Source organism: Vanellus vanellus, assembly GCF_965231255.1.
Source record: "Vanellus vanellus genome assembly, chromosome: 3".
NCBI classification, from domain to species: domain Eukaryota; kingdom Metazoa; phylum Chordata; class Aves; order Charadriiformes; family Charadriidae; genus Vanellus; species Vanellus vanellus.
In genome coordinates this window covers 96,608,223-96,636,062 of record NC_138907.1, presented here as the reverse complement: position 1 = coordinate 96,636,062, position 27,840 = coordinate 96,608,223, and the positions used below count along the sequence as shown (strand labels likewise).

At 37.4% G+C, this 27,840-nt stretch overlaps 1 protein-coding gene across 1 annotated transcript in view; it reads right to left on the bottom strand.

Moving 5' to 3' along the window:
* Nucleotides 1-5,294: 5,294 nt before the first annotated feature.
* Nucleotides 5,295-27,840, bottom strand: part of LMBRD1 (LMBR1 domain containing 1) — an 87,148-nt gene continuing 64,602 nt past the window's right edge. Inside the window, exons 11-15 of the mRNA XM_082480814.1 lie at nt 27,012-27,116; nt 25,661-25,810; nt 20,798-20,876; nt 6,501-6,592; nt 5,295-6,335 (exon numbers count right to left, since the gene is read on the bottom strand). Coding sequence (XP_082336940.1) covers nt 6,216-6,335; nt 6,501-6,592; nt 20,798-20,876; nt 25,661-25,810; nt 27,012-27,116 — 546 coding nt within the window. The 3' untranslated portion in view covers nt 5,295-6,215. The remainder of the gene's footprint in view (nt 6,336-6,500; nt 6,593-20,797; nt 20,877-25,660; nt 25,811-27,011; nt 27,117-27,840) is intronic.

The window sequence follows — 27,840 nt, the reverse complement described above, 5'->3', positions numbered from 1 at the left end:
GTTCTAATCTCTGAGCAAGCTGGAATTCAAACTATTTGGACAATTTATCACAGCTCTGGTGGAGCACTGTTCGTGCCCCACGTTGGGCACCAACTAATCTGTCGTGGTTTAGGCCAAATCCACCACTGGGGACCCGAGGGACCCCAAACAGGACCGACAGATGCTCCTCTCTACCCCTTTTCAAAGAGAGAGGCAGAGGAGGAAAAAAGAGACTTATGAGTTTAGAAGGAACTAAACTACTTTGATGAAATATTAATAATAAAATAAAAAGAAATAATGAAAAATATATACAAAACCGTATCAAGCTCCCGAGATGACATTCAGGTCACCAGCTGGCACTGGGGCAGTCCCAGGCTGGACTCAGTGACAGACGGGAACTGGATTCTGGATCTGGATTCAGGATCAGGATCACAGGCAGACAGAGTCCTCCTCAGATGTCGGCCATTGAAGGAAGAGCCCTGACCCTTTGATCCCTCAGCTTTTATACTGAGCATGAGGCAGATGGGATGGAATACTCTGTTGGTCAGTTTTGGGTCACCTGTCCTGTCCGCTCCTCCCTGCGGGTGTCAGTAAGAATTCAGATTTACGCTAACTTTAAAGTTTAGACAACAAGTACAACTCAGAGACATTTAGGACATAAGTGATACTTACTGTGTAATTTAAAGGTATCAGAATTAAACATTTCAGTCCCAGGATATTCCTTCAAGTGTTCAATGCAATAATAAGTTCATAAGATGTGAGGTTGGGAGTGGGTGGGGGGGAAATATCATAGACATTCACATTAATAAAAATCCTTCTTGCTGTCCTGACTCCAAAGTACTCTCAGATGAAGTGATACACTTACTTCATGTGGGAGAATTTTCAAACTCTATATAGCTCACAGTAACATCATGACTTATGTTTAAGCAGCTTAGCAGAAGCTGAGGCGCTATTAAATCAATCTGTATTTCGCTTCCTTACAGGAAGTTTGATACATTCTGGTGAAGAGCCCCATATCCAGACTTGAATTTCAGTAGGAAGCACACACATGTTCATCTTCACATTTGCTTTGAATGTTCTCACAGTCTCTACCTTTATGCAAGATATTTGGATTCTCATGATAAGGATTTTGACATCATTCTTCAAAATTGTTCAAAAAAATTTAAGTTGCATGTTTTACAGGCAACCTGCGTATTTTCTCTGGGGAAAAAGCAGGTATGTTTATAACAAGCAAAATTAAAACTCAGCCTTAATCAGCCCCACATGTATTTCTGGGTGGTGAACACAGGAGGATAGGAAGCTTACCAGATCTGTGTGGCTTACCTCCAAGATCAGCCCTCCAGAAATCAAACTTCTAAATATATCACTCTTTTCCTAGAGGTAAATCTGGAAGAAAGCTCTAAATACGTTTGTTAAATGTGCTTAAATTGTCTGTTTATTTCAAAGAAATAATCCTCTTTACAGCTATAAAATTGATTGAAGTGCTATCACTCATGCAATTTCTCTGAATAGGAGGATGTTAAAATTAGTCCAACTTCCAGATAATTCCTGTAACAACCACATCTCACTGAAGCTGGTCAAGAACACTAGAATTTTATTCATTTAATTATCCAGAATTGGCAAGTACCTTAATTTAGAAACAAAGTTTGTTTTAAAATTTAGACTATTAACAGAAATTTATATCCTACTGCAATCAAAACAAGGCTTTTATTTCTTCTGAGAAGTATAGTCAAAATACACATTTACAGGAAAAAAAGCGATTCTCAGTTTCATTTCTTTACCTGCAAGAAAGCTGACTTTGCAGAAGGTTGTAAGAGAACAGATCTACACTAATGTAAGAAGATGTATTATCTATACTAACTATAATCTTCAACCTAAGAGCCTGAAAAGTGTTACAGCTTGAGTATTTCAAATTATTTTAGTCGACTTTAGAAAGGGATGAATCTTTTTCCTTTGCTTAATCTCACAAGCCGCTCTATTATTTCCCTACCTGTAACCAGAACTGTTTCAGTGCTGTCACATAACGGGTTGAACATCTACTTACTTAGATGGAGACAAGTTACATTCTACACTTAATTAGTTTTCTTAAATACTTCAACTGTAACTCTCTGCCCACCAGTAGTTTAGTTAGTATTTTCAGATAAACCACTTAATAGTTTCTACAGGGGGTAATGTTTTTCAAAATGCTCTTGTGGGCCAGTGTCCGATTTGGGAACCTGTTTTGAGAAAGTCAAATAAAACAGCTGTGAGCCCAAGAAATACAATTTCTAAGCAGTAGAAAACATCTCAAAAAAATCTGAAGAGTTATGTCTACACCAATTATTCAGAAGCAAAACATGAGAATTGAAAGAGTTCATTAGTTTTTAGCTTAAGTCATCACATTACCCGAGCATGAAATTAGTGTTCTATCTGGCATGACTCTAGCACAGGTACACTCTACCTAGAAGCAGGTTACTGTTTTTACTCCAAAAACCTCCAGTCCACCCTGAAATCATGTCCTGAAGTCAAAGCAGAAATTACAAAGAGGCAGCAGATGTTTCTTTCCACTCTTTACCAGGAAAGGCTTTTCACTCCTTTCTGACAATCAGCAGGAAATGGGCAGCACACCGTCAGCTTTCAGCTGGGAAACAAACCAGACTATCACAGGCTTTATTGCATTTATGATTTGTAACTCCAAAAAAAAAAAAAAAAATAATGACCAATCACTATAAAACAAGCAGCAAGATGAGGACCCATTTGGCACATTGCTGCTGCATTGTATTAAACATTCCTGGTGACTATGATTTATGCTTGATGTGTAAGCAAGATTTAAGGCTCACAAGTTTCTATATGTTCATGAGCCTCCAACATGGTAGAAGCTGCCCAGAAAAGTACAAGAACAACAACAACAACAACAACAAAAATAATCTAACTTAAGCCAGGTCTGACAGTAGCACTGCACCTAGTCAGAAGTTTTGAAAGCTCACACTACAGAGACAGATTTGGAATATCATTCATATAATCAAAGCAGTGAAATAATTCTGATGCCTTTAAGTGACTTTAGTCCAGAAAATTGAGATCACTGAAGAGTCGGTTGAGGGTGTTACATGTTTGCTTACCAGGTAGAACACTATTGTAACATGACTGGAAAGTTCAAATTTGCTCCAAAACCTGCAGAAAACTCTAGACTATCATTTCATAGCTAACAGCTAAATGAGTGAACTATTTCAATGCTACTACAAGTGCTGCCACAGCAGGGATAACTTTGTGTAAGAAAAGTAAATTAATCGTTTTACTTGCAAGTATCTTATCGAAGACAGCAAAAAGCCTAGGAAGTAATATACTGGAAGTTCTGTTTCTTGAAGTTTCAGCAAGTATTAATCAGAGCCAAGTATCTTAAACCAGGGCTATCTTAAATTTCACTGCTAGTTTTCTTCATCTGGTGATACTGGATGTACAAAACCTGTTGGTGAGTTCATCACACAGTAAACTTCAAAACCACCTCTAGTTTATTTTAAAGGCACAGTGCAGTTAAAAATGCAGTTTCCATCACATGAAGTGTTGATTTGAGATGAGTTCCCGAGTGCATATTCATTACAATTACACTAGTGCATACAAAGTCTTTCAAAACCTTGTCAGTCAAATGGTTCATTGAACTCCTGAGAAACTTGGAGGACATGGTTTAGAAGTGGTTTTTCAGGTTAGGTTAATGGTTGGACTTGATGATCTTAAAGGTCCCTTCCAACCTCAACAATTCTATGGTTCTATGAACTTCAGTAAGGATGTCACAGGTGAAGAATAGTTCTGATTATAAATCCTTACAGTTATTTATTGCTTGTATGACAGCAAGTGTCTGAAACTACTTTTGAACTCTCATGCAGAAGCCTGCTCCTTGCTAGCTGCAATTAGCAATGCGCTAGTTGTAAATCTGGTTAACACCTGGATTAAAGTGGTACTTACTGAATCCTCCAATTAAAGAGAGACAAGAGACATAGCTGCCAGTTCAAGGGCAAATCAACGTATTTCTGCATATAAACTATTTAGACAAGAAACAGGACTGGATTAGGAAGAACCTGGACATGAAGAAAAGCCTGGAAGCAGGGGAGACCTATAGGAACATATACCGAGGGACTGGCCAGGCATCCTGGCTAATGACCCCTAGGCCTGCACGCAACACACAAGCAGCTACATGGCATGAAACCAACACCTTCCTGCAAATTTTCCCCAGACACACAGCAATCTCTCCAGTGAGAAGTTAAGACAGAATGGATACAATTCTGCAAAACTGGATACTGCAGCTGTCTTGCACGCAGAAAGATTAACAAAGAAATCTGTACATGATACAGCCAAAGAAGGAAGTGATAATTATCATTGATTAAAGCTGAAGATTAAATACGAACAAAACCCACAAAAAAGGAGCAGTTAACTTTATTTAATTTAGCTCATGTAAGTTTTCCACCAGGGCATCGACAAAGAAGAATACTCTAACTTCTTGATATCCCCTGGATGCAGCATCCAGACAGTCAACATCAGGTTCTACCTTCTGTTTGAGTTACTTGAACTTCTTATAAATAATTCCTTGCAAGTTTCCCCAATGGTCACGTTCAGTGTTCAGCTAATTCTAGTTGAAGGGAGCTCAGACTGCCTAGTCAAGTTTCACTACCTTCTATCAGTGTTTGAATATATTTCTGTCCTTCCAAATGTCTCATTGGAAGCAACCAGATTGACTGTTATCAGCTGAGCAGACTTGACTGCACATTTGCAGCTAGTGATCAAGCTACATTGTCAGACATTCTTCCAGGTTGCCACAACTTGTGTGTTATCAGAGCAGCTGGCACAGAGGGTTTGTTAAAAGACTTCAGGTTTTTGTTTTGCTGTAAGAGTCCAAACATCCATTCCCTGTGTTCATGCAATAACTAAGGAACTCACCTAAGACTTCTTGAAATGCTGACACTAAATTAAAATTCAGAAGTTCCCGAAGTCTGCTTTTCTGAAGTAATGCAGGAAGAGGCAAACTGTTTTGGAAATAACTGAACAGAAACCTCTCAGTTTAAAGAGTTTGCAAACATCTAAGAAGGGCATTATATTAATAATTCCCCTACATTTCAATAACTATTTAACAATCAGTCTTATAAAAAGATTACCTAAGTTAAATTTCCATGTGCTTGCATGGACCCTAATTTCCCTCAGGCAGTATTAGAAGTTTAAAAACTTGTACTTGTAAACATTTTCTTTCAGACTCTGTCAAAGGATACCTGAAGATATTTTTCAGCCTTAAAAATATAGCTCGGTAACTATATAGCGAAAATAACATTACTTTACAAAGACAACAGGAATGACAAAAATATTTATGAATTGTGTTTATATAAACATATTGGCTTGTAAACAAGTTGACAACATTTACATTAAATATTTAAAGAAAACTTCAAAGTAGACAATTTGCATTAAAGAGAAAAATAAGTTAAAAATTAATCACATCTTAATTACTCCATTGGTTATTACTAAGTCAGGCACCTGGCAATTTCAGAACTGAACTGTACTAAAACACTGCAACAATGCTGAATATTGCTATTTACACTAATGATTTCCTTTGATAGAGCAAAAGCCACCTCATAGTTACCTGAGGATTCCCATGGTAACTCAGTGTGGATAACAATACAAAAATGACTTACTCTTCACAAACTGCGAACTCACCACTTAAGTGGATTTTTTTTTTGCATACTTTTAGGACAGTCTTTTGTTTGCTATAGTTTTATATGGGAATCCCAGAAACGACAGCAAAACTAAATACAAAAGTTGTCACATCCTTCTGAAAGTGTAAACCTCATCCAAATCTTTCTAGCAATGTTTGCACCAGCTGTTTTGCAGGATTTTAGCTAGTTTTATTTATGAGCTTGAATAAAAAAGTCCTAGAAGTTAGGCATGAAAGTATTTAAGAAACCTCAAGTTAACGGAACAGCATCATGAATTATGAAATAGTTACAACAGTTCATCAAATTATACATCAGAAAGTTACATATACATTTAATCATAAAACAGTATTTTTTATATATTATTCAAACCCAGCTTCAATATTTGTTCTGATATAACAGTGATACTCAAAAAGCAATATTCAGTTTTTTACCCCTTTAAGTGAGTACACTTATTTCCTCCATTTTTACAGGTGCAAGGATGCTTATTTGGATACCAATTTCATATGGGTATCACTTTCAACATTACTTTTAATTACATTTTTCCATCTTGAATGCAAAAGGCTATCAATGGTAATAAGACGACAGTTCATCATCACTCATGTCTGAATCATCTTCATCCACTTCACCTTCAATGACAGATTTCTTGCCTTTGCAGCATGAAACGATTAATCCAATTAAAAAGACCTGCAAATTTAAAATAAGTAGTAAAAGTTACTGTTATTCAATTGAGTGGCATACAAGCGCAATATATGTAAAACAAAATGGCAGTTTAGTGATGCAAATGATTCAGTGACAGCTACTGTAAATTATCCAACTTGATTCAGTGATCTCTATAATCAAAGTACTTACTGCAATGAACGCCCAGTTCCCAAAGTAATAGGCAGCACTGAAGAACCAAAATTTATGAAGAAAGAGGTATGTCCGAGTAACAATACACTGATCTAAAAGGAAAGCAAATAGTACTGATTAACACAGAACAAGTTAAAGTCAGCTAATTCCAATTCATAGGATAATTCATCAGTTTTGGAGAGTGTTAAGCTCTGAAGAACAATTACAGTCCATTAAATAAAATTTACTCTCCTCTACCAAGAAGGTATACAAGAGGAATATTTGTTATTGTGGGAGACAAGGTGAAAAAAGGTAACACGAAGAGTTGTACAGGTAACCCCATTACTAGTGGGTACTATTTCTCCTACAGATGTGTCAATTATTGCTTGTTCTGACAGATTCTAGTTACTCACTTCCCATTTTAGATAAACTGTAGCCATAAGGAGGAGATACAAAGCAGATTCTGTATTAAAACCACATTTCCGTACTTCGAAAAAAAAGTCTCTCTACCAGGATTGCACAAGTTTTGTAAAACTGGAAGTCAATTACAGTGTTGAGTCATGTAAGCAGAAAACACCCTACCACATACTGGGCCTTATAGATAGAGGGCTTATTTGTACCCAAGACCTGACAATACCAGTTAAATCCTACTCCTTTTCAAGCACCATAAATACAGCCGCATCTACAAGTACTCCTTAAGTATTCTTCTCCACTGCGAAGCAGCAGATTTTAACAGAATTAAGAATCAAATTGTCAGGGCATTTTTAAGACTGCAGACAGGCAGCATAGAGGCTTGTATGAGACACTGAGCCTGTAACATTCAAAGGCCACATCAGAGGGCAGCCGGCAGGACACACGCATCAGCTGACAAATCTCCCCAGTGCAAGGAAAGGAGTGCAGAGAGGTCATGGTAAGGTATAACGTGATCTCCTGTTTTTCTCGATTACCATGCTTCATACCCTACCTAAACCCCATTGCAGAGCAGAAATCAGTAGCTAAATTTGAACGCTAGAGACAGTAAGCAACCCAAGATTTGCCTGTTCTTCCCTCAGTTCTGAGCCCCAGTTCAGAAATACCCTCTAGGTGCTGCTGAAGTAGAGGAGGTGGGAAGTCTAAGCAGCAGCGCATCGCTCACCACTTCGTATAGTTTAACTTTTAGCAGCCTTCTAACCAGCTAGCAAGCTGACAATCATCAGGTTCTGAAAGTATTTTATTTAAAGATTCAACTTCCACATTAGATAACGAGCTCGTTAACAATAGCTCACAATTTCCTGGGGAAAGAAGTTAGGAGTTGAGGATAGGTCTTTTTCAGGAAGGTCTGCTGCTTGACCTTGCCAGTATGATCCCCCCAAACCAAATCCGTACACTCTCTAGAATGATTGTACCTAAATAGAGAAACAACTCCATTCCTTCAAACAGATCCCCAACAATTTATGCTTTATAACACTAACAGAATAATCTAAAATACTAAGTTACTACTACTTTATGCAGCAGACCAGTTTCTGGAATCTATTACACAGTATCAGCAAAGAAGTGAAACCTACTAGCCACAAGGGATACAACACACAAATAGGCACACTCTGCAGATAATTAAAGTGCAAAACAGCTTAATTAGAGAAAGCATGCTTCTCCACAAACACAGAGTGAAGTACAAAGAATTTGGCTGAACTAATCCTTCCTGGTTTTCCAGACTAAATCTCAGTTATGCAGAGAAAACTGATCCCCCCTCCCCATTAACACCAGTCAGTAGAACTTACCCTACAAAAGAGGGAAAAAAAAAATTGTCGAGTAGCACACCACTCACAACATTCCATTATTTGCTAGCATGACTTGTCCATAGAAAAGGTGAAGTTTCTGACAAAGTAAGAAATGCTGTTAAAGCAAAGATTCTTCATAATTGCAGATAGTATTGTCAACACCATCTGCAGCTCTCCAGCTGGTTACTTGACTTTCAGATGGCTCTCTACAGTAATTGGATTAAATAGATGATGGTAAATATTTTAGAACAGTTTGACCTTGAGAAAAACATTTCTATGGAATGCGTCACAAGTTCAGCTAACTAAATTTTAGTTATTCCTTCTGAACAAAGATATTAAGTAGGATGGCACAACATGACTTTTTAATCAACTTATTCCTCCATGTTACATAAATTATCTAAATTATAACAACCTGAATTAAGAACACTACTTGTTATCCGAATGATCATGGTCAATATTACTGACATATCTTGATCATTTGGAAAAAAAGTACAAATGGAAAGCTACCAAGTCTTCAATAGGTTACTGCCACCACTTTAAGAATACAGCACATTATGTAGTGCTGACCAAGCAAAAACGCCAAAAAGCCAGGATTCAAGACAAAACAATTTTTAAGCAAGGGATGACAAGTGCTAATAGTCACACTACCTAAAGAGTCAATTATATTTTATTTCAGGTCCGCTGATGAAGCTTTTCATTCTGGTGAATTAGAAAACCCTTAGGCTCAACGTACTAATATTTTCAAACAAAAGCTTCTCCCAAAAAGTGAATTAGCTAGTTTAAGATGAATTACAAGGATAAACAAATCTGTTGATAAACAAATCTTAAAGTCATTTCATGCACTGAAAACTCAAATTATGAGAACTTATTTACCGATTAAGTCTGTCTTTTCTGCATCTCAAAATACAGCCAGCTTTCACAAATGCATATAGAAGGAAACAGTTTCTTAGGGAAGAGTTACACATTGTCATGAAAAACAATTTAAAAACATTGGCATTCTTTGAGAATCAATACTGATGTGCACACTTGTTTTATCTCTTCATTAATCAACTGGACAATGAAACAGATTATATCACCTGTAAATCTGTACATCAAACTGGGGAGAAGTGGCAAGCAGAGGCCTAACACATTTAACGGTAAGATTCAGAGGGATCCAATTTTTCCAGTGCCTTGCAATATTCCTCAAAGTTTAACAGAGACAGAAGTCCTACACCTGGAACAAAGTGACACCATGCAACAGCGCAGGCTGAGGGTTGATCAGATACAATACAAATTTGCAGACAGTGACCTCATGTCCCAGTAGGCAAACAGAACACGTAGTTACCAGTGTTCATCTGCAATTCAAAACTCTAACTGAATACCAGGCTTCACTAACAGGACTACAGCCAGTGGGTCCAGGGGAGTGATCGCTTCCTTCTACTCTGACTGGAACTGCATCTGCAACAGTGCCATTTTGGGCTCCCCAGTAAGAAAGAAGCATTGATGTGCTGGAGCAAGTTCAGCAGAGAACCACTGCAACAGCTAGAACAAGTAGCACACAATGAAGTGTTTGTTTAGCTTGAAGTAAAGCTATTGGCAGGTGGGTCTTACAGCTACCTCTGCTATCTAGTGGGGACCTATAAAATACAGGGCAAGATTCTTCCTAGACCTGTACAAAAGGACAACAGATGACAGAGCTGCAGCAAGAAATATTCCTATTAGGTAACAGGAGAAGCTTCACCATCAGCATAAACACTGAAGGAGGCTACCCAAAGAGGCTTCAGAATCTACATCTGTGGAGGCATTTGCAACTGGGTGGACCTGAACAACTTGCTCTCCTTGACCCTGCTGTGGGGTTGGATCAGACTACCTCTTGAGGTCCTCTGTGTGCTCAAAATCATTACAATTCATATTACATGAAGGTACAGAGACAACATGAATAGATCTAACACTAAACATGGTATTTTGGATGGAAAACCCAGACTGAGAATGTCATCCACAGTCAGATGAAGTTTACATTCCCAATTTCAAGCAGAACCTAATTTTGATTAAGATACGCTCAAAACCACTTCCAAAGGAAAACCTAAAGCTTTACTGTGCTAGAACATATAAGCATTGCATATTCCAAATCATAAAAGCATTGAAGGAATGGCTTCAGGTATCCAAGAACACGCTGTTTCACACAACCCTGCCTCCAATCGTTCAAAAGCTGTGTTGCAAGCAGCAGCTGCTGCTTGCAGTCCAACTTGCAACTCAAGCTTCAAGAAAGGGTTTGATGCGTTTCTAAACTTGATATATAATTTAAGTTCCAAAAGAGATTTCACTAGGGAAAGTGTAATTAAGGGGAAGCCTGCATTTCTTCCTTACAGGCATTACTTCTGGGCTTGCATCTGGCCTCACAGTTTAAATCATCTAACTCTGATAGGAACATTTATATGGGTTGATGGTCAACGCACATCTCTGGTACCTCAGATGCAGCAGCACTTGAACACCTATGACATCTTAAACACATTCTTTCTAGGGTTTTGTTAATTTCCAGGTATTCTTTCTCATTGTGCTACTGAGATACCATGACATACCTATTTTCCTATTTACCGCCACTCCTGTATGCTTCACTTTAGTTACATGACTTATGACAAGCAACCTCTTATATCACAGAACAAACAACATACCTATAGGCCAAGTCAGTTCTATATCACAATAAAAAAAGTCAAATGCTTCTAAGTTGTTTTTAAAGATGCTCATATTTGCTTACTATGGCTTTCTTGCAAAGCTAAGATGCATTTTTGACAACCAACCAACCAGAGCAAGAACAGCTGGCTTCGGATGCTGTAGCTTCTGGAACACAGCTGGGTAGGCCACTCCTAAACATCATCTTAGATGTTATCTGGCACCTACAAGTAGTATCAATATTAATGTTTTTCTCTGCCACAGTGTATCAGTATTTAAGGGAGAAAAACACTAGAATTCCTACAAACTAAGCGGGTACAGGGCAAAGATTTCAGCTTGAAAATGGCCTCAGAGAAGAAACATGCCTTTTCTTACCAGAAATGAAGCAATAGCAGAAGATGAAGCAGCCTTTGGGTTATTGTACTTGAAAGACCTATGACAATAAATGTTTTACTGGATGGTAGAATGATTCCGAGATAGGTATGTCCCTTAAGCAACTCACTAAGGTAAACTAAAGGCTCTGGCAAAGCTTTGCTATTTTCACAACAGCAACATTTTCTTTGCGCAATATATACAATACTTTCTCAAACTTCAAAATAAAAGGAATTTCTTAATTGGATATCTCATCTTATCTTGTGTAAGTGTGTTGTAACTCAGACTACTCATGAAAAACTATGGAAACGTGTAAGACCTATGAATTGGCTATATGTAGCTATAGAGTACACAGAATAAGAGTCCTATTATTTAATTTTGTTTTGCAATTCAACATTTCACTAGCGAAATCATGCAAAGAGTTGTAGTCAATTTATAGTAATCAAACTGACCAAAAAAATTAGGTTACTTTGACCATACAAAGAAACTGCACCAGGAAGTTAGTGGCCACAAAAAAACATGACACTTCAACTAGGTAAGAAACCAAGTAACATCTAACAGCATAAGACCCATACAACCATATTCATCACTGCATAATGTCCAATTAATTTTTCTTGAGAGAAACAGCGACACTTCCACTTGTAGCATAAACACCCATTGAGTGATCAGAATCCCTTTTGACAATTGGAGGGAAGGAGCACTACACTACTGTAAATAATCCTGACACACACGTACTGGTTTTCCCGTTTAATAAAAAAAGTCAAACAAACCAGTGGAAATAAGCAGCAAGTAATAAAATTTAGAAAGACGTACTCTGCTAAAGATTGAAACATCAAGAGACAACATGGACTTGTTTCTCGTTCTTGCTTTGGTCACAGACCAAACTGTTCAGACAGACAAGACAAAATAAGCTTCAGGATTCTTCAGTATATCAAAAGTTTTGTAATTACAAGCTTCCCCTTTGCTCCTGTACCTATCATCTCACAACGTCTTCATCCAGATTTCTTTAAGGTCACACAAGGACTTACAATCTTAAACATAAACTTCTGTGGAAACTGGATTTCATGTATCACTCTTCACAGGTTTCTCCTGAAACAGATTCATGGAGTGGCAGTAGCAGCTGCCCCCAGCCACAAATGCAATATTTCTTTCTTTTTTTCTTGGTTAAACAGGGGAAAAATGACTATGTTCTTAGTTGCCCATTACTCAGCAGTTTCTACAAAAGCATTTTTTTTGCATATTCTATTTGAGCACATGCCCACCTATTCCATATTCTTCTTTGCTGTGATATATATACACACACATATATATATACACACACAAAATTAATACTAGCCTCATTCAGCTGTTGAACCTGTCTTTGTAGTTCACAATCCAGCCCCTCCGCTGCTGCTTCTCTGGTTTCACTAGCTAAAACCCAATCTGCTACACAAAGCTTTTACAAGTTTTAGTTTGTGACATCCCATACCAGTTATCTCTCTCCCTCAGCTACCTTTTTCCAAAAACTGCTTAAACCTTCAAGTTGTCACTCTTTCAGCTTTCACAATAGCGCACATATTACAGAGCTTCAGCACCACTTGCCTCAAGGTTAACTTTGTAACAAATTTACACCTTTGATCCCTTATCAGACTGAAAAGCATGTTGGGAAACACACTACTGGAATTGGTTCATTCACACATAGCAAAGATCTGAAAACATTTCTCAACTGGTTGTATGCAGCTACAATAGCTCCACATTTAAAGAGATGTGAATCACTAAGCTTCCAACATTGCAAGCTGACAGCACTTTGAAGGGCTACAGTGCACTACAGAAGCATGAGTATCAAATCAGATGTTAAACTACAAGTCTGCAGCTATCAACAATCTTTTATTATAGATCTAACATGCAAGCACAAAAAGCTGCTTGCTGTTTTGACCCAGTTCTTTGTTTTGGCCTTTTTTGTTATTGTTGTTTTGCTTAGCTGCAAGTAGTAGTGAGATGGCACCTAAAAGACCTGTAGACCAGAAGCCTAGCTGGATAGTGGCTAGTCCAAAAACCTACCTTATTCAGTAAGAGCTGCTCAGAATCTAATCCTGCCAAAGGAAGAGATTTAGCAGACTAAGGAGGAGCCAAGAACTTGGAAACCAGGACTAGCAAGGAACCTGGAAAAAACTATTTGGGACAAGCTACCATTTAGAATGCAAACTCCGCTTTTTTCAGCAACCCAAGCTACAGGTAAGTCGCATCCAATACCTCATATTGCATATCTGCAAATCAAACCCAACCTGATATAAACCTAGACAACCAGAAAGTGATGTAATCCACGTGAATCAGTCCGGTTTTATAACAAATAGATCTGATTTTGTACCAAAAGTTACAAGTCTGGATCACCAATAGCTATTTGCAGTTACTTTGCCATACATTGCAGCAGTCATACAACTCCTTGATGATAATCACACACTATGAATGTTTACATTAAACAGCTCAAGAAGCTGTAAGTCCCATCAGTGCTAGCAGGACTCCATAGCATAACCAGGCTTCCAGTAAGATACTCCAAGATTTTGTGCTGAAAGGAGAAGAAAAAAAAGACACTAGCCAAAGTTTCTCAATGGTAAATAATGAGAGCTAAGTCCTGCTGAGCGATATGGGTCACAACGGTTTTATCCAACGGTCAAATTTAAACAAAGCAGCATTTATGAACAGGAAATGCAGGATTTAGCTGCAGAAAGAGGGTACTAGATCTTACAAACAAGCAAGCACAGACAAGCTTTAGCTAAACATAGGCAAGAGTTCTCACCACTTCCCTCTACACATTCAATGAGCCCATCAGTCCTCTTTTTACCATTTTAGATTTGGAGCTCATCCTAGCACAGCTATGCTATTACAATGGAAAACTGCACGCAGCTATAAGGTTTCTATTTTAGTTTGGTTACAGAGAATCTGTGAGGGTGCTGAGATTTGCATATATTAACAGACTAGAGGAAAACCATTTAACAAGATTCAGAGAGCTAAACCTGTTAATCTCATTTTTCATAAGTTTAAAGGATGACTTGATTTTCAGGTTTATTAAATACCTTCAAGAGAAGAAAATAGTAATGCTACAAGGCCATGTGCATAGTGAAAAGGTACAGCATTAGCTGACAACTGAAATCTGAAGGCATGTTAATTCCAAACAGAGATAATGTCCTTTTTCTACAGGGAAGCAATAAGCCATTGGATCTACCTGCAGCGGGAAGTGTTCTCTGTATTTCTGTTGAAACTAGATACCTTTTGCAACACTATGTACAGCTTAGGTTAATTACAAACACTGGCCAGATGTGTTTGGACACAAGCCATGTAATTGCTATTTCTTGCCTTTAAATCGCTGACTTAAATTCAAACTTCTGCAAGAGGTGTTTTCTGAGTCTCCCTTGAGCATCTTATTTTTAAGTAAACTAAAGGCAAACAATTCTTAAAGACATAGCTATTGATAAACTTTGAAGGCAATACCCTAGGGACAAACATGAATGCAAGATTCCAGAAAGCAGGCAGTCAACAGACAGCATAACCTATCATTTTCATTCTAATCAAAACAATTTCCGTTAGTTACCTACTACGTTTTCCAGTATCAGCTTGGTACAAGCTTAAACTTACACTAGTTCAGACTTCTCCTTGAAACTACATTACGCCACTTGACCTTCTATGTTAACCTAATTTTTGCCATGTCCTTTCTACTTGCCTCATACTGTCTTTTGCTGACCACTTCAGAAGGATGTCTGTCCTGTGTGAGAAGGATTCATTGTTTTCCCCATCCTGAGATCATGTTACACAGAAAAGAATTTGGAGGATGGGGAGAAAGAAAATATTTTAAAAGATTGATCTTGACCTCTTAATATCCTTACACAGAGTACCTCATATTCTGTCCGCAGACAGAAGTATTTATAGTCAGCTAACACTCAAAGATGCATTTGAGAAAGTAAGGCAACTTACAGTGCTGGAATGCCTTGCTTATTCTCTGAAGAACAAAGACAGTTACAGCTATCATTAAGAGTCAAACTTAAAACACTTAATGCCAAATTCTTTTAAAAGAGTTGGATATGAATTAGTGATTTTTCCTCATTAATGATGGTCTGAAAACAATGGCTTCCTTCCTATCCTTTACCATTTTCTTCCTCCTTCAAACACATAATTTATGATGCATTTGACTGTAATCCAGTCAGGTTTCTCTCACAGTTCAGATAAGATTTGTCCAGTCCAGTGTCATTCATCCAATCCAGCCACAGGACACATCTTAAGCAGTGAAAAAGACCATCGTTGTTAATTGATCTTTTCTAATTCTATAGGACAAGTCATATTAGAAGATGGGCAGGAGACATCTGTATGTTGTTTCACCAGCTGTAGTTACAGGTTGTTGTTTAAGTTTTCTGCATGGCTGTTCTTGAGCATGTTATACAGTGAATTCATCAGCTGTCTGTACCAGGATAAAAAGATGATTTGATTACACCAGCAGAAGCAGCTCCCAACATTTCATTGAAAATATTTCCAATACATATTGTAATTAATATTTCTCAGTGATTAAATGACTTGGTGGCATTGCTACTTAGAGAGAGACCAAAAGAAAAGCATCGTATTTGACAAGAGAATTGCCTTTATTAAAAATCCATTATCCATTTTGTAGACAAAGTGTTGGTAGGTTTCTTACTCAAAGGGGTTCTTACACTGGGTTCATTACTTTCTTTTTAGAATGGGTGCATACTCCTTAAACCTGTGTAAGCAGCTTCAACTGTTATTCCAAAGTACTGATAATATCAGAGCATCTCACTTTACTGTTGGCTTAAATCCAACAGGCAATAAAAATAGGATGCTGATCCAAGAAGAGAATATGCAACTGCTGTACTGCTAAACTCCATTTAACATTTCAGAGTATTTAGTAAATGTAGCCTCTTCCCTCTCCAGTTACAATCTCTTGGAGGGAAAAGAGGGATGGCTCAGAGCAGCTCATATCTGTCCACAGTGGTGGGGTGAAGAAAAAAGTGTAGGAATTTGTGTTTCTACAACTGCACATCCACAAACAATGTACTGTAGAAAAAGACTTATGGCACCCTTAGCTACTTATATTATTTACAGCTGCCAAACAGGGCTTTCTGCAGTGAAATATGCACCATTGTGCTTATTTATAGAGTATTCGTGATTGCAGAGGACTTCAAAAGTGTTAGGTATATGTAGAGATTCAGGGTAAAGTACTAGTAAGGTCATTCAGTAAAGTAATAGGAAAATGGATAAATTCCTCACCAAAATCCTCATTTAGGCTTTTTGTGAAGCATTTTATAACTCTGCAAATTAATTCAATTAAAGCAACCATTTGGAAGTGGTAATCTAGCATCATAAAGTACTTAATTCAAAATTACTAATATTGAAGGTTCTGAGCAACTTGCTTTGGCTTTCACTTCGCATGCCTCCTGGATTTCTCTGAAGGAGAAACAAGGAATATGCTCCTGTTTTGGCATTCATACCTGGGGTTCCTTTCCAGTTTGAATAGTGTCTATATCTAGTCTTTATTCAGACTAAAATAAAGCCCGAGGTCTTACACTTGCTGACTTCCAGCTGACAGAACCCTATAAGGCAGCACAGATCTAATTAGCACAGCAATTCCTGCTCAGTTCAAAGCCTTAGAAATGGAAATAAACTTTTTTCTTTTCCACTTTACACGCTGTTAAGAGTCAGTGCAGGTCTATGCAAGAAGCCCAGCAGATAGATTGTACCCAGCATTTAGCAGGCCTCGGGTAAGGCTCATTTCCTCAGTTAAGGAAATGAGAGAATCCAAGGGACATTCATAGCATGTTATGGATTTAAAGTGAGTGATGGTTAAAAAACCACCTTTGTGTTTTTCTGATCTAGAAAGAGGCCGATAATGTTTATCGGATCTCATCATTACAGTTGGAAAAAGTCTTATGTACAGGCTTGCAGCTGACTCATTGCTCACTTACATTAAATCTCATTAACCTGTTTAGCCAGACCTATACCAAGTTTTCAGTGCATTAGTCCATCTGCAAGAGTCTTAATCACATAATTGAGCTCCTTTGCTTGACCTTATACTCAACCGAACTGTGGACCCAACAGTTCAGCTGGCATCAGTCCTTGAAGACGATCAAATGAAGTCTTTGCCGAACCGTATCGAACACTGAAAACTAACACTTGTTTTGCCTATAACAAATATATTAAATTTGCTGCTCCAAAAGACTATTTAAAAAGCTTTAAAAAAAGCCTATGTTAACCAGAACGCAAGCCTTTCATACAAGATTTTTAAATGTAACTAACACAAGGTACTTTGAGTTATAAGATGCAGTCAGCTCTATTACTTTTGGGCTTCTGTTCTGTTTTATGTAGTTATGCTATTACAGCCTTTATGGTATAAAGCAGACTCAAGTCCTGCATACCAGGAGTCAACAGAGACAAGCCTTACTGCATGAAAGCAGACAATACAATGCTAAAACCCCACAAATCTGACATTTAACTGTAAATACTTAAGAGTGTGGTTTTTATAACACTGTATTTTAGCTGCCTTATGTTTCTCCAGAAAGTGTTATTGTCATTTCATCAAGCCAAACACTGGTTTGAAACACATATATAGAAAATACTGTCATTAAACCTGAAGTTTTAACAATGTTGAAGTTTTTGATAATACTAGTTGCTATGACAACAAGATCAGATAAGGTCTCTCCCGCCATCTCAGAAAGAAAAACCCCTACTTAGTTACAGTAAGTAGAGATCATACCTACAACAACTGAGTATTGAATAACACAGAGCAGACTGCTATAAGCTTGATTGTCAGCACAGCCATTAAAAGGTCACAGTTTGTTTTACATTTAAGGAAAAACACCTGTTAGAATTAAATCAGTTTAAATAAAACAAAGTGCTGAGAAGACAAATCAATATTCACATTTAGTTCCAGTTCAGTGGTTTACATAAGATGAAACCCTAGTACCAGAGAAGTCAATAAAATCTACAAGTGCTTGGCCAACCTTTATCTTCACCTGAAGTCAGTTGCATCTATTTGGGCTCTGTGTCTAGTATCCTCAAAAACAAGAGGAGAAATGGTGTTTAAAAACCTAGTTCCTACCCTTGAAATAAGTTTCACTTGTCAACATATTCTGCCTGATCACAGAGCATAACATTAGCATTTACAATAGCTATTTTCATTAGTTTTCATTAGCAGGTATTAAAAATGGCAGGTATTCCAATGCAAGCATTACATCTCCGCTTTCTAAAACTGACTGGATGAAACAGCGAATTAAGTGGGTTTGTTTTTTTTTTTTTTTTTTTTTTAAATTGTGTTAAAGTTAAGCATCACATTTATAAAACCACTTTAGTAGTGGCCTGACCATATCTGTAGTTAGCAGAACTCCACCATAGCCTTTTGGTCACGTTCAGGTACACCCTTAAGTATCTATCCATCTTCTACTTACAGTAGGCTAGCATAGGACAGCCTATCAATACCTTCTCTACCTCTTTCCTACTAAGGAAGGAGAACGTGACCCAAAGACACCCACTGCAACAACACATGTTAATGATGGCAAACCAAAGCCATCATTTACACAGGCCAAGCCTTGTGTTTAGCACATCAGAACACCAATTTTAAGCATTAGCTATATATCATTCGCATCAATCAAAGCAAATTAGTAAAAAATCATATGAAGTACTCAAATAGTATCATCAAGAATGGGTGGAATTTAGAAAGTTTTTTCAGTCCAACCCCAGTTTCTGTGATTAAGCAACAAAGTCTGAGGAAATCAGACTATTTGAATTTCTCCCAGAAACGTCAAGACTAATGAGCTTTTTAATGCCAGTGAGTATATTCTCCCAGCAAATACTTGCCAAGCTGAGAAGCTGTTTACAAGAAACAGATCCATACAACTTGCTCAAAGTGATGTCATTTTGAAAGACTACAGATTTTGCTCTTCTAAACTCTGCCACAAAAGAGTTTCTACTTTTAATCACAAAATATGGCAGCTTAAATATGAGTTGAACAATTACACTTGACAAAATACCAACACACTTAAAACTGCATTAAGTCAAAAATAGCCATTAAAAGTAAAAGGTAGATGAATGATGTACTTGAAGTACAGGGGAGACAGGAGACAAATACACCCCCCCTTGGGAAATGATATAAACCACCAGGAGTAAGACTAACACCTACATACTAAATTTGAAGATGAGTTTAAACACAAGGGAACTACCTTGTGAAAGAGACCCCAACTTGATAGACTGGGAACAAAGAACTAATGCTGCAGTTAATTTTAAACAATTTTTGTACTAGTGGAGGTAAATATCTTTTCTAATAACACAAGTAGGAAGAAAACCTGAGGAGCTGCTAACATCTTCTAGCAGCAGTCAGAATTCAGTAGTTACAGAATACTGATAATGAGATGAGAATGCAGGACAACTATTATCTTTTCTATCCATTAACAAACACTGTTGAGCCTTTTTGTAAGTATATAAATGCATACATAATTCAACTCCTCTTTATACATAGGAGCTGAAAGTTTGCCAGAGTGAGAACAATTGAGAGCTTGAGCCTGAAAAAAAAGTCTGGACCATTCTGAAGGTCATAAATCCTTTGCTGAGATCAATTTTTTAAACAAGAGACTAAAGCAATCAGTAAAGTTGACAGTGACCTTAAACAGCAGTACCACAATTGCAATGGCTAGAGCAATTCAAACAGTGCAAAAATTCTTTATATGCAGAGGGAAAGGAAGGGAAAAGACAACATTATAAAGAAATCCAGCATGATTTCAGTTAGCTTGGTTAACCCAGGTTAAAACTCATTCCCAGCTTTAGCCAAGTTTCACAGAGGAATAAAGACTAAAACATTACCATTCTCTCTCTCAAAAAAAAAAAAAAAAAAAATCAACATTAAGGCCTGCATAGATGGAAAGTCAAGGAGAGCTCCACAATTATCCATCTGCTTGCTAATCACTACTCACAGCTCCAGAAGACATACAATGAATCTTCTGCCCAAATAACTGGTCAAAAAGGAATGGTTAATAACACAGATAAGCAAGGGTTATACTGGATTTTACAGGGAATGACAAATTAAGAGTGAAAGGATTACAGGAAAATAGCCTAAGATGTCAAGTTCCACTGGTATTGTTGCCGAATTGCAGAACTCTTATCTGTAAAGTTGCTCCAAGAAGTTCAGATCTTAGTTATCCTGAGTTCATTCCAAAATTTAATAGAATACTTCTTTGCATGTCTGTATGATAAACATATACACTGAAGTCACACTTCAGATGCTAAACTATTAACCAGCTAGGGTTTATATTTAAGGTCTTCTACATACATGTTAAAGCAAATGGGAGATTGTCAAGTTAACTAGAAAGCATTGTTACACATTGTTCCTACTAAAAATAGTTATTTCTTCAAATGCATTAAATAAGCTGTAACAAGCTGTTTTCTGGACATAGGTATGCATCAAAGCTTCATATTGGACCAAAGCAAATCAAAGCCATGAAGAGACTGAGCTGCTTATTACAGCTGGGCACACATATAACATAAGAAATACAAGAAATTAATCTATCTTACCTTCAGGTGCATCTGCATCACAGTCTTTAGATACAAATGTTGTCACATTCCTTGGCTGGCCATCAATTGTCTTATTACTCTGCATTATAAATATGGAAAATTAGTACACTAGTCTACCAGCAGTGTTCTTCCATACACGATAGTCCCTGAAACAAACACATCTCCCAATAAATCGTTAATTTTATAAAAAAAGGCTTTGACAAATCTCTTACAATATTCAAAACAATTAAGATTGTTTTTGAACAGTATATGCAGAGTAAGCTACAAGTGGTACAACATGAACATTCCTAAATATGCCTGGTTAGACAGTATCACCCATGTTGATCTGCCCTCTAATACTAACCCAAAGGCACTTTGATGGCTTATCCACCCAAGGCAAAACTCCACATGTTCCCACTGCTCCCTCGTGATAAAGGCCAACTCTCCCCATTAACCATCCCAGCCTGTCACCCTTACAGACCCCACACCTAGCCATGGCAGCACTCCAGTTGTGTGAGCTATTTCACATCTCTGATCCCAGTGAGACTCTAGACCTGCAACTGCATGCAACCTTCCAACTCCTCTGTTTCCCCTGCTGCACATATTTGCTTCAGGCATTTCAGAGGCACCCAAATTGTGCTGATTTCCCCGAAAATGTATGAGAGCTTTGCCCTTAATGCTGTCATCTCAGCACTTTTGTATGAACATACATACACTGGAGGTAGAGCCCCTTTTGCCCCACAGGGCACAGGGAAAATGACTGGACATGGAAGAGATGCGTAAGTGACAGCAGAGATGTGTCCACAGAACAATTTCTCAAAAAATCCTACTTAGCAGTACGAAGAACACTCAAGTCTCAGACTTTTTTAGTATGAGTATTGTTGAAGTAAACCTCTAGTGTTCCAGTTATCACATCCAGTCCAACACTGAAAGCAGGATGCCTCAAGGACAAGTAGGAGACAAAACCAAGTACAGTAACTCCATGTGTGTGCTTCAAGAGCTGACATATTTTTGACACTTAAGAAAATAGCAGGCTATCATATAAAGGGTTAGGTTACAGCCTGTTACACTTATATAATTTATTCCTGCTGATGTTCAGGATCAGGAACTTAAGATCTGTTTGCACAGTTGGCCATCTAAGGGATACTTCCAGATTCCTGCTGATGACCAGGAAGACACTCAGTATCCTACAGCTTAGCTCCACTCCTCCGAATTATCTACATGAAGGCTGAGGAAGGAAAGTGACTGCTTCTGCTCCAGCCCTCAAACAGGGAAAAGTATCAGTGTCACCTATGGCAAATGCTAGCCTTAATTCCTGTCTGGGCCAGTCAAGTCTTACATGTCCACTAGTTAGAAACATCAGCAAGCAGTGGTCAGTTTTTCAGAAAAAAATGGAAAAAACTTGGCCCTGTTGAACAGAAACAGCAATTACACTTCAAGTATGAGCAAACTTATGGTTTTGCTATAAAGCTGAAAAGGCCTGGATGTAGACGAACTCTTTATCTTTGTGAAAGGCTATAAAGAGACTCGTGGCTGTTTAGCAGATGTTACAAAAGCTGTCTGAAGAGCTAAAGCCAAGCATTCCTTAGAGCTATGCAAGCTGACCAAAGCCCTATACAGGGCCTCAGTTGGTAAGGGTAATGTATCCAAAAGAAACTTTCAAAAGGTTTCCTACAGACATCATAGCTGAAGACACTTCCAATTAACTGGGGACACATGCTTTGAACACCCCAATGGTCAAAGAATTAAACTAAAGCAAGTAGCCCGGGTCTAGCTAACTTTAGTTGCCCGGGTCTAGCTAACTTTAGATGCCTTGCAAGAGCTCCATTTTTCTACACATATTCAATTACCAGGAAAAGCTGACAGCACTTCAAAGTTAAAAGGTCTTGACAAGAGTAACAGTCTCCAAAGGAAATAGTTCAAGATTTAAACAGAATTTTAACCTGTCTAATGCATCACTGTAGATTTTGGTTACAAATTAGTTTGACAGGTTACTAGATTGGGAATTACTGTAGAGCAAAGGAAAGTGGGAAGCACTCATTTTACACCACTGTCTTTTTGTGAGCCGGATTCTGACATATATGTTTATCAGCCTACTCATTCACTAAGCTGACTTGGAATATTGCTCATTTATTGCTTAGTTCTGTACAGTGTTGGTTACCAGTGGTGTTACTTTAAGTGATGAAATTGACTGTGGCATGTGTCAGCAATGAAAGTCTAGACTCTAAGCAACCCAGTGCACACAGTTTCCATCACTGGGAAGCTTGCCATATGCACAAAATGTATTCACTTGCCCAGATCCTGCATGTTTCTGACCAGTCCTCAGTTCTATAATAACCAATTCATGACCTTTAAGAGCCTCTCCATTGCTAATATCCACAGAAAAATCTGTCACTCCTTCATTCCTAGTCACCATCTCTCCTCATTTCAAAATACCAATATTTAACATAAATTTATCAGGGTACTCAGACACAGAAAGTGTGTCTAGTACATTCTGAAAGATTCTTTGAGAGGATATTGTCTGAAAACATTGCATTTACTTGGTATGCCAGAAAAGTCCAGATGTAGTTTATCAGCATATACTTTATGCTTCATGTTATTTTAAACATAAAACTAATTTCTACCCAAGTTACTTAATGCACTTCAAACTCAGCTCTTTGAAATGGGGCAGAAGCTAAAGACCCAGGATGGCTGTCTTTATCGTAATGTTTTTTTAATCCTTTAAATGAAGAGTTGTAGCTCTATTCAACCATTCCAGCTAATCCTTCTTGCAGTGCTGACCAAGATTTTATTTCAATTTCTGTTTGAATGACATAAGAGCTTCCCTACTGCTATGCTCCACTCTCTTGACCCTTTTCATTACAAATTATATATCTATGTTCAGATACTATTTGTCATAACAAACATTTGATGTTAGCTGTTTAAGTCCCAATCCTTCTGCCCTCCTCTATATACACACATTTTATTTTACTGAAACATCACCCTTTTTTGTCATAAAGCAAAACAAAACTGCTAGCTACAGTCTTATTTGCTTTTCTCTTCAATCTTCCATGTTATCTGCAAGCTTTATCATGAAGGATTCTTTTCTCAGGTCACTGAAAGGCTTAAAGACAAGCTTGATAGGAACCTTAATGAAATTGTCCTTCCTACCCTTACACCCACAATGGTTCTGTACTGTAATTAGAGACATACAATCAGTCTAGAGTATTAAAAAAACACTAACAAGTTGTCTTTTGCAGGGACTTGAGCTCAGAAATAATTCAGATATGGTTATATGACGTTCTAGGCCACACACAGAGTAAGTATTCATGCCAGGAGTTCTATGTAAACTTACCATAGAAACCGCTTTCATAAACTGATTCTCAGCTTAGTTTCTTGCTCCTACTACCCTAATTCTGACAAGTTGAGCCTCAGCATGTTTATTTAGTACTAGTTATATCTAGCATAAAATCTAATAAAAATGCATTAAACTTCCTATATACGAAATATTCAAGTCCCATACAGTGATTATATTATTGTGCTTGCATTGATACCAGGATGACCAACCTCCTATTACCAGGCACAATTTAAATGTTAAGACAGCAGAAAAGTAGCATTTATTGAATGCTTCACCTCCTGCAGTGACAATTCTACCACATCCACTCAGCCCATAAGCGGATCAGGTTCCTCTTCTCTAGCATGTTTAACACCACTTCCACTTCAATTTCTCCTTATAATCCTTTTGCTCAAAGTATTCTGCATCTACTCTGTTTAAACTGAAAGAATCGATAGCAATAAGTTACACATTATACTAAATATTTTCAGCTGAAGGTTGGTGGAAAATTGATTTTGTATTTTTTTTTTAAAGCAGTGTGTTCTCCCAGAGAAGCAGCCTTCTGGAAAACTAACTGAAGTATTCCAAACGCTCAAAGCAGCACCCAGTTACTTCAGTCTCATTTAAATCCCTTCTCCCAACCACTCTGGCTCAATTGTTTTGTCTTTGCAAAACTTCTATATAAACCTCAAACAGCACACCAAGAGATCTGGATTTCATTTTGCCTGAATACGAGTAACCAGTTCACGACCCACTTAGTTGTCTGCATTTACAAGATCCAATCTAACAAAGCTTACCCCTGTAGGATACCAGATATTGGTAAATAGCTTTCCATAAACCTTTCAAGATGTTTATGATGTGTAACTTCAAACTTCCCCATAAATATGCAGGCCTCCATTCAAACTAAGATGAAATACAAGAATTAAAGCCTTCAGGTACAGAAGGCAAAAGACTTAAAAAAACCTAAAACCTAAAACCTTGAAGTACATAAAAGTGCGATAACAAAAGTAGAGACTAATGTTAACCACTTAATTCTGTAGATTTAAATCGAACAAAAACTGCAACAAGTTTCATGGAGTTTGAGAGTCTAAAGTGTCTGAAATATGAATTATCAGCATCTACTCAGCTTTGTTCTGATTATTATCCTCTACTGTACCAAGTTATCTTTGCGATTTCTCACAAATACACACAGAAAAACTATCAACTGTGGAACAACATTGCTTTCAGTCTATAGACAGCCTTACACACTAAAAATAAATCTCATTGCAGTCACTTAGCAACCTAAGCATACCAGTACAAGATCTAGTGGAAGCTAGCAGCTGTCATATCAAAAGTAGTAAAGCAATATTCAAAGTTTTACATTGCCTGAAGACAATCTAGGAATTAAGTTGTTTTAGATATAGTACAACCAGTTTCTGGCTTGTGTATCATCACAAAAACTATTAGTAGTTTAAAAAACTGCCTACAAAAGTCTTCAAAACTAAGAATGGGCCTGGCTTTAAAAGTCGCTGTAAACAGTACATTTTTCATACAGGAGGTAAAATTATATAAAAAAAATTATTATATCTCACCTGTACCAAGTATTTTTGGCTTCCATACATTACATACTGAGGGGCAAGACTGTAGATCATGTAACTTGTATGAAGAACTATCAACAGAAGTATCATACAGAGAAACAGGAGTGCTTGAGGTCGAGTTTTTCCTCGCCTGATTTTATAAAGCTAAAAACCAGAAAACATACAAATATTAACATAGTATTTTTTTTTTCCCCTGAAGACATTTTATATCCTCTTTAATTCAAGTAACAGCTTTAATTCTACTGGCAGAAGTGAGAGGCTGCTAAAATTATGCTCTGGCAACTTAATTCCAATGAGTCCAAGCAGGTTTTGAGATTTACCTGAATTTCAAAGCACAGCTATTGAACAAAATTAACTGTTGTTTGTATTAATGACCCAGAACACTTATAAACAAGCAGTTAGTCGCAAAATTTAAATGATGTTGCCTGTCCCTGATAAACTGTGCCTTCAGTCAAGGTGAGGTGTCATGTATCACTACACCTCTAATGAGGTCTAGAAACAGAGGAGGGAGTTATAAGAGCGTATTCCCAGGCTCTGAGAAAACTTGCGCACCACTTTACTCTGCAGGGAATAATATAATCCCTCACTGTCACCCTATAGATACCACTCTATTCTGTAATCCCCAAAGGATCAGCAAGAGAACCATATTAGGGTAAAGAAGCTAGCAGCTGAGGAGTAAGCAAAGGAAGACCAAAACCAAGAGCCAATGTCACAACTCACTGCAAGGACTCAGGGTCACTATTGACAATTGTGTGGTGTCACCACATGAAAGAGTGACAGTATTAAATGGAAAGTAGGCACAGAAGCAGGGAAATATTTAACCAAGCACCACAGACATGAATGGCATACTGTTGGATACAAAGCTGCTTTTTCTAATACAGTAATATAGTATTTGCATCATTTAGATATGCCATATCATCACTGTATGTTTTTATCTCTCATTAAGCTAAAAAAAAACTTGCCACATAAAAAAAAAAACCAAGTCAAGCACTACTGACTGCATGCACATTTCAGATTTTGACCATAAAATTCACTAATACTTCCAGTATATCAGAATCATATGGCTTTAACTTAAAGTCAGAAGCCACAAGTGCCACTGATTAAACACTGAGTCAGCTGACTATACTACTTAAACATCAGTTTTGTTCTGATAACTTAGCAAAACGGAACACCTTTCAAACACAGTGAAAATTCTACAATAGGCTTTTAACACTCAGACATACATATTTGCAACATCCAGTATTTATGAAGCAGTACAAAAATAACAACCATATATTAAATATATTCAATATCACATATTTGTCAAACACCAGTATTACAAACTAAACTCTTAAGTCATATTTACCCTTATCCAGAAGAACCATATACCCATATTTCGAATCCCTGCCATTGAAGTGAAGATAAAGTACATAACAATTGTTGTAATAAGAATATAATCAAGTGGAAAAACCTAAAACAAGAACAAAACCAGTTAAAAAGACAAGACAACATTTAAATTAGAAAACAAGTTCTTCCCCCACTTTAAGCTTAATGAGTAGTTTCTACTTAGAGCATCTGAGGTAGTAAGAGCACTTCCAATTAAAGGTTTTACATAGCTGGCTCCAAATACTGCTAATATAGCTTGCTGCTAATAAAGCCTATACAATTAGCTTGGGAAAGCAACCGAGCATATTTCTCTTAATTTAAAGCTTCCCTTAATTTTGAAGTGTTGTACATTTTTAGGCCAAGAAATACTCAATTCTGTTCTGAAAGCACACTTAAAAGAAAGTCCGGAGTGGCAACAGTCATTTTAGGACCTTAGAGGCGTTCTATTTGTGAATATTTCTGAACATATTTGCATATAAAACTTATTTTTATATTTACATTAATAACAGCTTGAGATAATACTGCTGCTAGACACTTTTTCCTCAGTAAGCTGCAAGTTTAGGTGTTCAATAGTTTATGAAACCACGGGGACGCAGTGCATTGTGCCAACCCACTACACCAAGAATATGGAAAGAACTCCACTAGGGGAGAGTAAAGCACTATCTTACATTAAGGCTTTTTTTCTTAGCTTACCCATCATTGATTGCCAAATTCATATGTGGCCTTGTTACCTTCCAACCTACTGAAGTTAACAGACACTTGTTCTCATGTAGGGTTTGTTTCAAAGACTAATGCCTTACTGTAACATA